At 36.9% G+C, this 17629-nt stretch overlaps 1 protein-coding gene across 1 annotated transcript in view; it reads left to right on the forward strand.

The window, feature by feature from the left end:
• Positions 1-14970, forward strand: part of HERC2 (HECT and RLD domain containing E3 ubiquitin protein ligase 2) — a gene marked incomplete at its 3' end in the record, with an annotated part of 118554 nt that extends 103584 nt beyond the window's left edge. Inside the window, exons 84-92 of the mRNA XM_082014277.1 lie at positions 437-634; positions 2560-2643; positions 9005-9146; positions 9910-10104; positions 10212-10324; positions 11230-11420; positions 13239-13344; positions 13882-14094; positions 14698-14970. Of these exons, the coding sequence (XP_081870403.1) occupies positions 437-634; positions 2560-2643; positions 9005-9146; positions 9910-10104; positions 10212-10324; positions 11230-11420; positions 13239-13344; positions 13882-14094; positions 14698-14970 (1515 nt within the window). The remainder of the gene's footprint in view (positions 1-436; positions 635-2559; positions 2644-9004; positions 9147-9909; positions 10105-10211; positions 10325-11229; positions 11421-13238; positions 13345-13881; positions 14095-14697) is intronic.
• Between the last annotated feature and the right edge of the window lie 2659 nt (positions 14971-17629).

The raw sequence follows: 17629 nt of genomic DNA on the forward strand, positions 1-17629 counted from the left end.
TAATCCAATGCAGAATACTAACCGAGTTTGCAAATTGGCAGGAATTTTAATTCTGTATTCCAGCTATGAATATCTTCCAAGGGTTTTCTTCATTGCTTGCTTCATGTTGAGAAGATTGTTTTTTGAATATTTAATCTTTAAGCTCTAATGTCTGGGTGTAGTGATGACAGGATGTAAAATGTATCTCTTTATGGATAAAGAGAACTGTAAAATATGGAATAGTAAGAGTAACCAAACTGTCATGTTTCTAATACTTGTTTCAGTTTAGATGGATGCTATTAGTATGTTTTATAAACAACTGAAGTCTGTGTATTAAGTTTTGACAGTGTGAATAAGCAAATATCTGAATTTCTAATACAAATATATCTACAAATCTTATGAACTGTTGTTCTGTAATAATTCTAAATTACATTCAGATATTATTGTCTTACCATAGGTTCCTATGGAGTACAATCACCTGCAGGAAATTCCCATCATTTCATTGAGAAACAGGCTTCTGCTGTTGCATCACATTTCTGAACTCTTCTGTCCTTGCATTCCAATGTTTGATCTTGAAGGAAGGCTTGATGAAACTGGCCAAGGACCCTCAGTTGGGTTTGACACATTACGGGGAATACTGATATCACAGGGAAAGGTATTTATCAGAATGGTTTTAAGGGAGTTATTTGTAACTTTAAGTGAAATGTACTGTTTAAACTCTTTCTGAAGAAACTATAGCTATATATCTCAATTTGTTCTGTAACTTGTGCATCAAATATTTGCATTCTGATTATGCAGCGTTCTTTGTGAATGTGTTCTTATTTTTTTTCAGTTCATCATAGTGCTGTTGTGTGTTGATCTTAAAAATAACTTTACACTGTAAATCTTCAGTTTGTGGTATAGTCAAGTTCTTCTAGAGTATTCAGTAGATGCTATCCTTGAAAAAAATGTAAGATAGGTATGAAATGGTCATTGTCTGCTTTTTGTATTACAGTTGTCATGATCAGGTGATATACTAGTTGATCCAAAGCTCTATGCTGGTACAAACTTCTTTTAGACTGGGCTAAAAGTGAGGACAATATCTAGGAGTTCAATCTCAAATTGGTAAAGAAAGTGTATTTTTATAGCTGTAAGTGAAGTCAGTCATGAGAAAATCTAGATAATTATAATGCTTGAGGGCTACAACAGTTACTCAAAACTGCAGATACGGAAAACCTTTAAAAAAATGAGTTGCCATCAGTATGATCATCAATTTTGGATCTAAATTTTCCAACAAAAAATTATAACCTTATATAAACAGCCAAAATCTGCTGGGAGAGATATATTAGAAGAGAGAAGCAATTAAGTTTTCCTCTGTAATGCTGTTCTATGTCCTTAAATAAGATGCGTAGACTGTAACTAGACTCCTTAGCATGTATTGTCTCAAGGTCTCTTTCTCTAGACTCCAATAAAATTGTGTAGTAGACCAATCCAGCAGAATACATGCTTCACAGACAAAGAGAAGACCACACATGTTTCGTCAAAACCTAAACTGGAAAAAAGGAAAAGGAAATCCTAGCTATTCTGTTCATGACACTTTTATATGCCAGTGCTCTTAATAGGGAGTCTTCAGGCTTATGATGTTAAGTATAGGAATGGGTTTGCAGGAGGCACGTTCAACATAATTTACTTTAAGAGTCTGCATAAAAGTTACAGAAAGGCTTCAGATATAAGATAAAACATGATATCAGGCATATTTTATGTTAAAAGCATTGAACAGTGACACCAGAAGCTGCAATTCCATATTCATATTTAGGTATTCAAGTCAGGCATACCTTCAGAGATTCTAAAGTCTTAATAATCTTCTTAAAGCTTGCTTGAAGCTGACAGTGTAACATTTGATCCAAATATTTAGTGAGAGGACCTCACATACTTGAATTCACATGAAAAGTATATTTTTTAATTTTTATTTGTTGTTTATTCCCATCCCTGGAAACATTCTTTTCTATTCTATTTATTACCTTCCATAGCAAGGTGATGTCATCTTTGGCTTTTTTGGATTGTTTTTCTCTGACACTAATTATTCTCTATATATGTATATTAATCTGGTATAAACTGTTTTATACCTGCACTCAGCAGCATGTTGGTTGCTCAGTAATAACTGAATCTGGGTGAAGTACAACCTTTCAAGCCATGGTTTTGAGTGATAAGGGAGAGACTTTATTCTTTACTTTTTCAGTATCCTAGCTGTTCCGGGCTTGAATTGTGTTGCACAAATAACATGATCCTTAACTAGCATCTCACAGCTTTATCTTCCGTTGCTTTTACTTAATTTTAGTATTTCAAAAGTATTTCATGCTTTTTTCCATTTCTTCTTAAGAAACACTCAAAGGTATTATGCCTTTTCTGGTGTTTTGTAATGTAGTCAGTATTGCTGAAGGATAGTATTGCAGGATCAGTTTCTCTCTTCTGCTGAAGAGTCTTTTATTTCCTCAGTAAAACTAAGTATGTGTTCATCTAAGTATGTGTGAAATATGTGCAGCTTTCTTATTTGATTGCAGTTTTGCCACTATTTTAATTTTTTATATTTTCCTTTTTTAGGAGGCAGCTTTCAGAAAAGTTGTGCAAGCAACTATGGTGAGAGATCGTCAGCATGGGCCAGTTGTAGAGCTCAACAGAATACAGGTAACTTAAGCTGAAGTTTTGATTTTAGTATCTGTATGTTTAGCCCACAGTGCTATACGTTTGTCAAGTCCCTTTATGTTTCAGCTGTTTGGTATATGAGTACTGAAGAATTGAATTTTTATCAGAGAATCAAACAATGAAGAAGTGAATGTAGCAAGGGCTGTTCATTTTCCTTTCAGTATGTTTTCATCCACACTGTAGTTGTTTGGGGGGAGGGGGACACTTGTTGCAATATTAAGCGAATGATTTATACTCTAATGAGCAAAGTATGTCCTGCTTGACAAAGAACCATTTTTTCAAAACTCGCTATGTTAGATAATTTAAGAGAATAGTGATTCTGATGCCTGTCTTACCTTTGCAAATGATCTAATGAATTATTCAGCTGTTGCTATTGTAACAGAGAACAGGAAGGGGAAAAAAAAAGCACCCTTGAATATAATTAAAAATCAGCCTGATAAACTCTTGTACTTTGCTGGTCATCACATGTGGTCATATTGATTGCAGAACTGTTTGATACAAAAGGGCTTTATGCCCTATCATTGACGTTAGAAAATGTAATGTAGTGCCTTAGGCCAGATATGTCTCTCTTTCCATAGATATTTCTGTAACATAGAATAGTAAAACACTGTTTTCATTTAAATGGACTGAAGCCTGGTCTTACAGAATCCTCATGCATTTCTTTCCTTTAGTGGTGGTTTTCTTTTTTTTGTATATTGTCAGAAGTAAGAAAACCTACTCTTTGTAAGGCTAGAATGGAGAAATTGTGAAAGTTTTGACTGACTAATTTTCTCTTAGTGAACAGAAGTACATCCTGTTGTGGCTGGACCCTGTTTCTGCTTCTTTGCCGTTTTCTATGGGCACTTAAACTAAAACACCACCTTTTAATCACATAATTTTATTATTTGGGAAGTTGAAGCTGAAGAGAGTGTCACAGATTGTCTCATGATTTTTTGTGTGTGTGTTTGAATTCAGAAAGTCCAATAAAGCAGTGCAAGTATTTAACTTTAAGCAGGAAACTAGTGAGTAGGTGTTAGGCTCATTTCCTAGTGTCTTCTTTCTACTGTTGAGTTCATTAAGACAGGCTTTCTCTTGTGTTCCAGTTCGTTACTTGAATCTGTGTCTCAGTTTTATGCTAAAGAAATACCAGGCTGGCACTTAAGTGAGTTTTATGCTTTGAGGTGTAGCATGAGGGCAAGTTTGAATGCACAGAGACAGTTTGGGACACTGTTGGAGGACTCTGAAGGGCAGAAGAAACCAAACTTGATGCAGTTTTACCCATACTATTTTTGGGGAATGGCTATTAAGTAAAATGTTCCAAAACAGCACCTGGGCCTTGGTCTGGAAAGGTGCAATAGAAGTAGTTGAAGATTGAGCCAGAAAGTGAACTAACAGTTACATGTCTAGATGGGGCTTCAGTGCTCAGGATTACTTACTGACCTTCTTACTAGCAGATCAGATTTTTCTAGTATTTAAGTACTGGTGTAGCTTATCTGGTGTCAAAAGGACAGTGTGTTATGACCTACAGGCAGTCACATTCATAATGCTGTTAAATCATATCTTGCCTTTGGATGAAAGAGATTATCACAGCAGTTGAAAGCAATTTCCCCGTTTTAAAAGGGAAACAAATTTCAGTTACTAAGGAGAAGTGTCTACTTTCAGGAATATAATATTGCAAAGGATCTCCTGGTTCAATGTTTTCTACTGTCATGGGAGGAATGTCACACAGATATATTAAATCCCACCTCAAGAATAGTTTCTTCCTCCTCACTAGCGCTCTTTATTAAATGCTGGTTATAGAAATCTCACTAGCATGATGATTAAAAATGCTCTGATCTTAAAGTAGGCACAGCATATCAATGAATGAATTCTTTGTTGTTTTGTGAGTGTTACACTTCAGTTTAAAAACATTCCTCCTTCCTGGTTATTGTCTTCTCCCTTATCAAATGTGCTCTTAAAGAACACTCATTTCATGACAGCCTTCATTTTCCTACACTGATCAGGCTAAGCTCTTTTTTGTCTGCTTGTGTAGAATAGTCTTTCTCTACTACTCATCTTTTTATACTGTATTTTTTCTGTAGCATTTCAGTTTAAGCATAGATAACTGAAACCTCGGGGTACAGGTGAGACTGTGTCTGTGCTCTTGTAATTATCACACTGATACTTCTCTACCTCTTCTGGAGATTGATTACATGACATGCTTGAATTGTGTTTGTTTTATTCATAGATCTGTCTTCTATGTAAACAGAACATATTTCTGCTTCTTAGCTGATTCCAACTAATAAGCTGTCATCTTTTTGTAAACTTTATTAGTCTCTGAGTGTATGGCTTTATGTGCTACATTTCTGCCAAGTTCTGGTGGGTTGGAAAGAGTCCTACAGGATGGCCAGTATTTCAGTGGGTGCTGAGGCTGCTTGAGACAAATAGAAAGTTTTCTTCTTCAGATTCAGAGATAGAATTTAAATTTTGGTCTTCATCACTTCAAAATGCTTTAACCAGATTACAGATTGACTTGAGTGCCTCTCACCCTTTGTTGCAACAGTTCTGTCACAATAAGCAATGATTCACTGAGGCATGCTCTTGAACTTGATTCTTCCACACTTCACTGTATGCTGCATTTCTCTTTGGTCCAAGAAAAGTTGGTTTTCCAAAAGCTGGTATCTTCTGATGGCAGACTGTTTTATGAAAATCCTTCTTGGTCTCTAATCAACAATAGTATTTTTTTTTTTTTTTTTTTTGCTAAAAAGTTATCTCATCAGCCAGAAGGCTAGAACTGCATTTTAAAAACTTGAGATGCATCATGTGTGTTCAATAAGTCATGTATTCAGTGAGGGTTATATCTGACCCTATTCAACCTATTCAATAACATAGATTTCACAGGATACTTATGTATCTAAAGGGTATGATTTGGAAACATGAGCAAGATGCTGTGCTCCAGACCTCTACAATAAAAACTTAAACACCTGTAGTGGATTGTGGCCTAAACATATTTGTATGAATTTTTCTCATTTTTCAGTGAAGTGTTTTACTCTTTGCTAATAATCTAATAAATTTTAATGTGAGCATCTGTCTTTGTCAGCAAGCAATATATTATGGTGCTGGCAGCATTATCAATAATCCTTCATGGCATTCTTACATTGCTTTGTTAAAAGTCAAATTGTAACTATTCCTGCATCTGAATGATCAGATTAAATGAAAATTTTGTGTTGCTATTAAACAAATACTAAACTAAACATATAATAGCAAATATGCATGCCACCCTATTCAATTCAGGCAGGATTGCTGCCTTTTTATTGTCACTTGAGTAATTTGTATTTTAGGTCTGAGGTTTGAAAAAACAGTGAATTAACTACTGGTTTCATAGACCTTCTGCTTATACTTTCCTCTTTTTAAGAGAAGACCTGGTGTTTTCTCAACTTAAAACTTTGTGGGCATCCATATTTTTAAATTAAAACCAGCTTGTATTGATACAGAACATCTTATACATGAGGAGGACTTGGGTGTGTCAGCCTTTCAATAAAACCTAACAGAAATCTGGTGGATGTTTTATCCAGGGCATCAGAAATATGCAGCATCAGAACTGGATTTTGAGATGCACTGTAGCTTGGAGTGGGACCAAATACAGATTAGTGGGGGTGAATCTGGGTTATTTTTGAATGAACAATCTCATGGATATTAGTGAACTATGTGCACTGTAGGAGTCCCTTTGCTGTCAGGGCAGGTTGAGAATATAAATTGCAGAACACCAAGGGGGAAAAAAACATCTTGGGTTTCTCCAGCCTTCTGTTTACTTTCCATTTCTTTCCTCTCTATACTGGTGAAATGCTTTTTGTATTCTTATCCACTTCGTGTGCATCTCTTGCAGCAATATACACGGGATTTTCCTTGCATGTCATTATTATGGATCTTCATCAAACCTTAAAATACACTTTTTCTGTAGGTGCCTAAGAAACACATTACTCTGTGTGCCTGTATATACACATACATATTTTGGTAGTGCTTACTCAATTTTTAGAGGATCCTAGTAAGTATCATAGATGCATATTTAAATATTATCATTAATGAATATAAGAAGAACGTATTCTGTTTTCTGACCAACAACACAGCCTCTGATCTGTCTTACATATGAAAAACTTACTCAAATTTGAAAATTGAATATATGAGTAGAGATAGGATGCATTAACTAAGTGGATTGCAACCCAGAAAAACTGAATTTACCACGGCATTGGCTGCTTCTTTGGAAATAGAGGAAGAAAACTTTATCAACAAATTTTATCATTGATAGCCCTCTGTCTTTCCCTTTTCCTTTAAAGACGAACAGATACAATGCTGAGTAAAGACAGATGAACAATGAATTGTTTGAAATTAAAGATAAGTAAGGTGTTGGTGTTTGGGGGAACATAAAATTCCTCATCTAGGGACAAAAGCCCACAGAGTTGTCAACTGAACTGGTAAGAATCATTCTGTCTAGGTGCAATGAGCACACCTACTGTTTTTGCAGGTTTCCAGCTCTAACAGTAAAATTACTAAGGGCTAATCAACCTCCAAATTTTTAGTTTTAATTAAAAAATAATCATCATTATTGTGGTCAGCTGTGTTCGAACTGAGACTGTCTCAAGTAGTTATAACTATGTCAGGTCATAGAAATTACCTAGAACAATCATTCAGCGTTGTGAGGTCAGTTCAGGACATGTAGGGGAAGCATCTAGATGGGAAGCATCTAGATGGGAAGCATCTAGATAACCAGAAACATGTTTTTCATGTGTGTGTAAATCAGCATTAGCTGAAAAATTTAACAGAGGCACTGGAATTTGCAGTGCTTGTAAATGGTGATAATTGTAGCAATCACTGACAGTTAAACTGCTATGTCACAGAGATAGGACCTATTGCAGAAGGTGCAGTGCAGCCTATCATGGAACCAGTAACTCTTTCTTCTTAATGTTTAGGTATGTCCTATTTTTATATTAGAAACTAGCTGACCAAGTATGGGCTGGATGAACAGACAGTGAGGTGGGTTGAAAACTGGCTGAATGGCTGGGTCCAGAGGGTGGTGATCAGTGGCATGAAGGCTAGTTGAAAGCTGTTAAATAGCGGTGTACCCTAGGGATCAACATCTTCATTAGTGATCTAGATGATGGGGCAGAGTGTACCCATGCAAGTTTGCTGATGATACAAAACTGAGAGGAGTGGCTGATACACCAGAGAGTCATGCTGCCATCCAGAGGGACCTCAACAGGATGGAGAAATGGGCTGACAGGAACCTCATAAAGTTCAACAAGGAGAAGTGCAAAATCTTCCACCTGGGGAGGAACAACCTCAAGCAGCAGTACATGCTCGGGGCCATCCAGCTGGAAAGCAGCTTTGTAGAAAAGAACATGGGGGTCCCAGTGGGCACCAAGTTGAGCATGGGCCACCAATGAGCCCTTGTCACAAAGAAAGCGAATGGTATCCTGGGCTGCATGAGGAGTGTTGCCAGCAGGTCGAGGGAGGTGATCCTACCCCTCTACTCAGCCCTGGTGAGGCCATACCTGGAACACTGGATCCAGTGCTGGGCTCCCCAGTACAAGAGACATGGACATGCTGGAGAGAGTCCAACAGAGGGCCAAGTTGATGATTAAGGGATGGGAACATCTCTCCTATGAGGAAAGGCTGAGAGAGCTGGGACTGTTCAGCCTGGAGAAGAGAAGGCTCTGGGGGTATCTCATATAGTGTATATTTTTGCATACCTGAAGGGAGGGTGCAAAGAAGAGGGAGCCAGGCTCTTTTCAGTGGTGCTCAGTGACAGGACCAGAAGCAATGGGCACAAACTGAAACACAGGACGTTCCCTCTGACCATCAGGAAACAATTTTTCACTGTGAGGGTGACCAAGCACTAGCGCAGGTTGCCCAGGCAGGCTGTGGAGTCTCCATTCTTAGAGATATTTGAAAGCTGTCTGGACAATTTCCTGGGCAGCTGGCTCTAGGTGGCCCTGCTTGATCAGGGGAGTTGGACCAGATAAGCTCCAGAGATCCCTTCTGACCTGAACCGTCATGCGATTCTGAAGTAGTTCTAGGCTCCTAATAGCCTGAGATTTTAAGTGCTTTCATCCTCCTGGAGAGGATTGGGATATGTAATAGGAGTCTGTGATACCTATATCTAGGGATGGATATTAGATGGTACTGAAAAATATTGTAATGCTGTAATTTGAAATTTGGTTGTTCTTCTGTATATGTCACAGACACAGAAGATACACTGTGGACCTCTGCAAATGTTTCGCTGAGCACATTAGTATTGTATAAACATTAATCTTACGGTCTGATCTGTGCAGCGACTCCAGCTGAAATGTGTTCTTACAGTGACTTCTATAATGTGCTTACTCAATAGGTAAAACGTTCTAGGAGTAAAGGAGGACTGGCTGGGCCTGATGGTACAAAGTCAGTGTTTGGACAGATGTGTGCTAAAATGAGTTCCTTCAGCCCTGATAGCCTTCTGCTTCCTCATCGTGTTTGGAAAGTCAAGTTTGTTGGTAAGAGGATTCTCAATGCCCCCACCTATTTTGCACTTAACTTTACAGTTTTCTTCAGATTTAATTTTTTGGAGGACCTGAAGGATGGAAGGGATGTAGGAAAACGTGTGTAGGCAGAGGAAGGTGCTTAAAATGTTAGGAAGTAAAAAAGCCTTTTAAAGTGATTTCATAAAAAATCTCAAGATTAGTGGAAATATGTCTGTAATTCTCCTCAAATTCCGAGGGCAAGTCTTCTGCTTACAACAAACATTTGCAAAACCTAAACCTGTTCTTCAGTTGTCTGAATTGGTAATAGTCTTGGCTAGCTGGTTTTACTGGTAGAGTTGTCTTTACAATTCACATATCACTTTGAGCTTTTTGAGGAAAAATATTTTAGATTGAAGAGCCATTCTGTCTACTTGGTATAAGAGAGATAAAATATATCTACTTTAAAATGTTACTTAGGAATCATGTTGCTTTGCTTTCTTTTTCTACCTCTATTCTACTTTATAACACAAAAATGTTAGTTACACTCTGGCAAAATAGTATTTTTGACACTGCCATATGTTGTATAATGTTCTAAATAATAGAATTTACAATGAACTGGAAATACCCCAATATAAAGCAAAACAGAAAAGGTTTTCATATGAACAGATATGACAATGTAGCTTTTAGTAAACTTTTGTTTACTCAGTCATCCCTGTGGAAGGAAACACAGTTTATTTCAATACTTCATTTATTTTTGAAGGAACATTTAATTTTGAGACTTTTTTTCTTCTCCAAGGTGAATCTGTGGATGATTGCGGTGGAGGTTATAGTGAATCAATAGCAGAAATGTGCGAGGAGCTTCAGAATGGGCTGACCCCGCTGTTAATTGTGACACCAAATGGAAGAGATGAATCTGGAGCAAACAGAGATTGTTTCCTATTAAATCCTGCTGCCAAGTCACTTTTGCATATGAACATGTTTCGTTTTCTTGGTAATTTCTTAGCAACATTGTGATGTTGTACTTGCATTACATGATCAGAATATTGGGAATCTAAAAAAAAAAAAAAAAAATTAAAAAGACTGTGTTTCAACTTACAGGTGTACTTCTGGGCATTGCTATCCGGACTGGCAGCCCTCTGAGCCTCAACCTAGCTGAGCCAGTGTGGAAACAGCTTGCAGGAATGAACCTAACAATTGCTGATCTCAGTGAGGTAAGTATGAAGTTCTTAAGTCAGATATAATGTACAGAAGACAAGCAGACTCTAGCATAAATTTTTCTTCAGTGATTGGCTTCCTGGATTTCTATATACTTGTATTTGACTGGCCTTTCACATTTCGAGTCAGTATATAAGGATGACTTGTACTTACTGTTAAAACTGTAAATTTAAGTAATTCAGAAGTAGTTAAATAAGCTATTAGAATTCTAGAGCATTCTGAAATCTTCTCATGGGTTTGACTAGACAAATGTTTGTGGTTGAACTCCTACTTTCCAGTAGACCTTTCTGTAGCTGTTACTGTCTGTTGTGCCAAGATGCAATAACGGATTGGGTGCACATGCCTACACTGTTTTGAAGTAAAAGAAAATGAGTTCAAACTACTACTAAAAATAGTTTGTGCCCACATGCTGAACATCACAAACTTTCAATTTCTGTTTACTGAGCTCAGTAAATGTGAAGTAAGAGTTAGGTCTTCATTGTGAAGAAGAGTTCCTTCTCAAATACTGTCATGTAGAAATGTACTTACTGTAACAGCATTGAGTCATTTACTTGTCAGTAAGGGGATTCCTTTTGTACCAAAACCAGCATTGGACTTTGTAGAAATTATTACGGTTTTAAGCTTTAAATCCATTTTGTTGTATAATAGAGTTTCTTGGCAAATGTTCCCCGAAAGGATTGAAACCTAGAACACATGCACCCTCCCACATCCCAGCATAATGAAATTTTATGTAAAATACTAAGCCATTTTATGCCTTCGAAATTAAGTTGGGTGGGTTGTGGTCAGACATTTGACAATGCTTTTGGTAGATGACACATGATGCACTGCTTTTGGTATGCAAGAGATGCTGTTGTATAGTGCTAGTAAACTGACTTTAACTTGGGCTTGTTATTTTCAAAAGGTTGATAAAGATTTTATTCCTGGGCTTATGTACATTCGAGACAACGAAGCTACTTCAGAAGAGTTTGAAGCTATGAGCCTTCCATTCACTGTGCCTAATGCAAGTGGTCAAGATATTCAGCTGAGTTCCAAGTACACCCATATTACACTGGATAATAGAGCTGAATATGTGAGGCTGGCAATAAACTACAGGTTTGTTGAATAAGTCATTCAAATTATTGACATGAATAAGCATTTTTTTAAATATGTAAAAGCTTTTAAACAGTATACTACTTTAACCTCTTGTGTACAAGTATTTTAATTTTTTCATGTGATTACAGTGTTGATTTTCTGATTTATTTTAATCTATCCAAGGAGAAAAGGCTAAACTTAATTTTTAGGAAACAAAATAAACTAGCAGGTATGGCTTTAGATTTGAATAGCTTTCCCGATAGAGCAGTTTTGGCAGCCAGTTTTACAGGTAGAGAAATGCCCCATCCATCTAGTTCTTCCTGTGCAATGAAGTAATAGGCTTGATAATTAAGTTCTTGTAAAGAGAACTTAGATTTAGTACTACTGCTCCTGCAGTTTTTCATATCAGAGCAGTCCCACCTGAATTCTTACTCTGTTCTTATCTAAGTTGGAATACACAAACCAAAATGTTCATTACTTGGACACCATAAAATAAGTCTGACACCTATGTGCAGACAAGTAAATGCACTCACAGGTGCCAAAAGCTGAACATTGCCCTGAAAACAGTAGAAAATAATTGCTCAGTATTTGAGAAGATAGGCCTTTGGTTACTTAAATACCTGGATAGCTAATCTAGACAAGTAAATCTAGGAAGCAACCATAGGCATCTTGTTACATGAGGCAGTGGGCCTCGTGCCTATTGAAATATGGAAATTTAGATAATTTGGATGAGAAACTGATTCATAGTTGTTTTAGTCTGTCCATCATAGTTAACTGTTTTAGAGAGTGCTTGAGCAAGACTGTATCATCACTACATACTTGCTTAATAGTTTGTAGTTATAGTGTCTTCCAACAACTACTGAATTATAGTCTTTGTTTCTCTTTTCTTTTTCCTATAAATGGTTATGAACCAATAATTATAGGTTCATAACTTATTTTTGACGGTAGAGAGAAATTCCATTTGGAATGGATAAATGATATGTCTATATAAAATGTTATATTCCTTTGAAGAAATAGTTTTGTTCTCTTGCCGATTCTGGCTATCCTCGAAGGACGCGAGCAGTTCTAAAGCATTTTACGGTTAAATGGCCTTTGGAAGAAACATTTAAATGTTTAGATTAAGTATCAAGTTTTTTAATTATATGAAGCCTTTGAGAGAAAAACTAGCACCTGAATAGAATCCATGTGAAAAAGTGGATGCAGAAGACCAAGTTTGTCTTGACATCTTTATTTATTTTGGTGATGTCAAGCCTGAGGACAGGACTTGTCTATGAAGTGAATTTCTGCTCTGGATAGTTCTGTAAAACATCTCAGAAATTACTTGACAGAGGAGAAGAAAAGAGCAAAACACAACTCATGGGTGGCAGCAGAAGCAGCAAAATGTTAGACTTACCTGTGTCTGTCTTGAAATACAACTCCTGTCCCCTCAGACATCATGTTTTAGTTCAGACCCATTTTTCTCTTACCATAATGTCTGTCTACTGTTGGGAATGTTTGAGGGCAGGGTTTCAAAGCACAGTGCTCTTTTCCCAAGAGTATGTTGTTTCCAAATGGCGTATTGGTTTGTTCTTGCCAGGCACAGCATATGAATAATCCTGGAAATAAAAAGATCCTAAATGTTGGGAGATAGCTCTCCATACTGAGCTTGCTGTGCAATATGAATTGGTGTAGAAACTGTTATAAGTCAAGTATCTTGTGTGATAAATATTTATTAATGTGCCTTGGTACCTACCTGGAGACTTGAGGAGAATGGTTAAAGTTTCCTTGATATTACAGTAATTGCTAGAAATAATTGCTAGAAATGGCATTCACAGAAACTGTGAAAATGTGTCTCTGCAGACTTCATGAGTTTGATGAACAAGTTGCAGCAGTTCGTGAGGGGATGGCTCGTGTTGTTCCAGTTCCTCTGCTTTCACTCTTTACAGGATATGAACTGGAAACTATGGTATCAATTTTTGCTTTGCTACCTCTGTCATACTAACTTGGAGTGAGATTCTTCACTTACTTTTTACTAATCCAAAATGCACATTAAATACTATTTACAGTGATTGCTCTGTAATTGCAAACATTTTGTCCAAGGAAAGACTAGAAAGTGTTTAATTGCCCTCTTGGTGTTAGTAAGGTTATTTTGATACAGCTGAGCAGTGTTGTTAATGAATCATTTCTGGAAAAAACAAACAAACAAAAAAACCCCCCACAAAACAGGGACCTAGGATGTCACTTGGAGATATTAATCCCAAGAAAAATGTTTAATTCTTTATGTGATTCAGGAATATGAAAGAAGGTTCATTGTTGTCCCCTGATGGGAAGATGCATATTTAGCATTATTGTAATGGACTATGCACATAGCACTTCAAATATTTGAGTGTTCATTTTTGTCAGTGTAAAAGCTGATTAAATATTTTAAAGAATGGAGGGAACATATCACCTGTAATTTATTTGATCAGACTTTTGTAGCCTATCACTGTATTTTATTTTTCAGGTATGTGGGAGCCCAGATATTCCACTTCACCTTCTGAAATCTGTAGCAACTTACAAAGGCATTGAACCAACTGCTTCCTTGATACAGTGGTTCTGGGAAGTGATGGAGTCCTTCTCCAATACAGAGCGATCTCTCTTCCTGCGTTTTGTGTGGGGCAGAACAAGGCTGCCCAGGACTATTGCAGACTTTAGAGGGAGGGACTTTGTTATTCAGGTAAAGTGTATGGGATAGGGTGTGGGGTTTTTATTTTAAAAAGGTGGTAGTGGAGAAGTAGTAGCATGACATAACAAGAGAACAGGCTGATTTAATTAAATTGTTTATGCAACATTACCTTGTAGGTGCAACAAGAGACCTCTAATGTACAGAAATACTTTTCTCTCTTGACTTGGGCAAGTGGATATTAGTTTCATTTCCCAGCCATTTGCTTCTCTGGATTTTGATAGTTCTGCACTGTCAGTCATCAACTGTTTTTGCTGGCATTTATTTAGAATTTCATTCAGCTTACTTAATCATTTCATCTAAATTAAAAACCGTCAATCTTCAAATCATATTTTGTTTTTTGCTGAAGTATTATAATCTTTTTTAGATTGTTCCCAACCACATATTCATAATCAAAGCAGCTCATATATGCCTGGTTTTATTTATTTACTTAATGTAGGGAAAATGGATTTGGTCTTTTCATTGTTCTTTCAAGAAACTTCGGCATCGGCATCACAAATCTAACATGCTGTTTAAAAAAACTCTCAAGTATTATTTTGGTATTTATTTGTGATTCAGACAGTGAGTCAGAAATGTTATGGTTTTTGTTTTCAACAGGTATTGGATAAATACAATCCTCCAGACCACTTCCTTCCTGAGTCCTACACTTGCTTCTTTCTCCTGAAGCTGCCCAGGTATTCCTGTAAGCAAGTACTAGAGGAAAAACTGAAGTACGCCATTCACTTCTGCAAGTCTATAGACACGGATGATTATGCCCGGATAGCGCTGACAGGAGAGCCAGCAGCTGATGACAGTAGTGATGATTCTGATAATGAAGATGCAGATTCCTTTGCTTCAGATTCTACGCAGGACTACTTAACAGGACATTAAAAAAAATAATAGAAGGGATAGTTGTCACAAGCACTGAGGCAAAATGCCACAATGACAATGAAGCCAAGGACAGTTCTAGGTCTCAGAATATAGTGTGTAGTCAGAGGGATGGTTATCTTCTGAACATGGGGAAAGCATGTTTGCTACTCACAGTAGGAATTAAGGGTTACAGCTTAAACCATCAGCTTAGAATAAATGGCACAGTATATGGGCATTTAACATTTATTTTAAGAGCTGAAAGTGGCCCCCCATAATGCTGCACTACATTTAGAACCTTTGTGTTTACTGAAGTGTTGTAAATGTTTATATAAATATGGTAGTGCAGCATCCAAAAGGCAGTGAAACCTTTAAATTGTGGGTGCAATAGTTTTTTTCATATTAAGTGTGGTGTTCTGTGCATCTTCTTGATTGTATATTGGAAATACTGTGCAACAACTGAATAGTATTATAAATATTTCAATTAACTTTACTAGAAGTTTGTTAAAACTTTTTGAACATTGAATTAACATTATTCCTTGAAATTATTCTATAGAAAATAAAAATGGCCAATAGTTTCACCTCCACCCCTGGTTTGTATATTTTAGCTTATGCATTATTTATCTCAAATTTGATACCTTTCTGTGAACAGCATCATAATTCTTATCATGGAAAGTGTACTGTATATAATTTGTGCCATGTAAATGCAAAAGTTATAATTTCCCTCCAAATAAAAGTTCTGCCAACAGAAAAAAATAGTGTGTGTTTTTAATGGTAACACAGCTGCTACATGGGATGAATGTTGCAATGGCTCTACTAAGAGATGTTTCTGCAATTTACAGCTGTTGACCAAATGTTGCTGGTGCTGCTCCACCAGTAGTAGGTGCATTGCCATAGACAGAACATGAGCTATAGTAAACTCGGAGCAAGTCTACCCAACACGCTAGTGGTAGCGATTAGGTACACTTTGTTTATGCAGTTGTTCCTAATGCTACTGTTGTCAGTAATGGTAAATTTGTTCTTGGACACCTAGGGAAAAAAATTACTTTTGAGGAAGCGTTAAGGGACAGATGTCTTCAAGTACCTGAATGTGAGTGAGAAGAATATGATGACAGTTGTATAACAGTGAGAAAATTAAATTATTTTACAAGGCTTGATCATGAAACATTGTGCATCCAGTGTAGCCTGTTGGAATAACTCATTGAAGTAAAGTGGCATCGGGGCAGGCATTATGTGTTTACTACACAGTGTATGCACTAGTTTTTCAAAGTAGGAAAATATGATTTTGCTGTGCCAAAGCACTAATATTTTACTTTAAAACGCACCAGAAGGTGATGTGATACCATTTCTTCACTAGTTATTAGAATAGGTATATGCAATATTTAACATTTTACAATTCAGAGGTGATTAATTTGTTTTAGTGTGTACATTTGGCTTCTATTCCAACTTCTGTAAATTTAAATACTGTGGTCGTGAAGTAAGTTTTCCCGAGACACACTTGATATCTCAAAGTGATGAAACTGTATTTTTGTTGTTAAGATATCAGAGTTTTGTAATTCATTGGCTTTAGAGGCCTCTATTTAGTGCTGAGGATCTCTTGCAAGAAATGCTTCTGTCCTGATCCTCAGTCTTGCTGGAGATTCCAAAAGTCAGGCCTGTGCCCTGTCCTCCAGATTTTCTGTCTGCTGATGAGAAATGCGGAGTCTTTTCTGAGTCTTAAAAAAAGATGCAAAACCCAGGAACCTTAAGCAACCTCTTTTGTATTTGTTGACAAATTGAATTTCTCCTGAGGTAAACGGTGGAGAATCTAGTATAGAAGTGCTCATGTGGTCGTCTGCTGCCTTTCGCCATGGTAACACCGGAGCCATGTAGGCATCCAACTTGATCAAAGAGATTCTGTAGTTGGCTTTTCAGGAGATAGGATAGATGAGTCATGCCCAAATGCCACAAGTCCAAGGACTGAGACTGAGTTCTGTTGCTATTCTTAAATTTCAAATCCCGTTTCAGGAGCGTATGAACTACTATAACATGAAGCAGTTTTATAATTGGCTTAAGAAAGAAAAAGAATGTCAGAGATTTTCTACCAAGAAAAGCAAAAAGGAGGTATCCTTTACGTAAGGAAGCAGCTTACGTTGTTAATTAGTGAACTGCATAAAAGAAGTGTTTTAAGCCTTCCTTCTTTGCTTTCCCATCCTAATGGAAGCGTCTCAGATGCCCTTTTACAGTATGAAATGCTTGTCACCTATGGCCTGACTTACAGTGTTTCTGAGTAGCCAGTTGTCGTTCTTGGAAAACCATTGTTTCAAGTGGTCCAAAAATGGGGTTTGCTCTTAATTGGCTTTTAGATGCAAATTCCTGGTCTGAGAAGTAAAAGGACCCAGCCTTGCAAATGAGGAATTGCTAGTGCTAGTGCTCCTTTCCCTTCATATGTTACTTCCCTGTAAAACCTAAGGTAATTTTTTTTTTTATTATAAAGCTTTGCTATTAGGAAATTGCAGAAGACTGCAAAAAAAAAAAAAAAAAAAAAATCCCTTCCTGTGTTCAAAATTGTTCTCTGTTGCCTGGGTAAATTCCTGATACTTCTAAAACCACCTAACGGCTGCTAAACAGCCTGTGAATGAGGAGAGAAGGTCACTGAGGGTCATCAGGGAGTTTAGGGAATATGTACCATTTATAATCATGT

The sequence above is a fragment of the Phaethon aethereus genome, assembly GCF_964289735.1.
Source record: "Phaethon aethereus genome assembly, chromosome: 1".
Lineage (NCBI taxonomy): Eukaryota > Metazoa > Chordata > Aves > Phaethontiformes > Phaethontidae > Phaethon > Phaethon aethereus.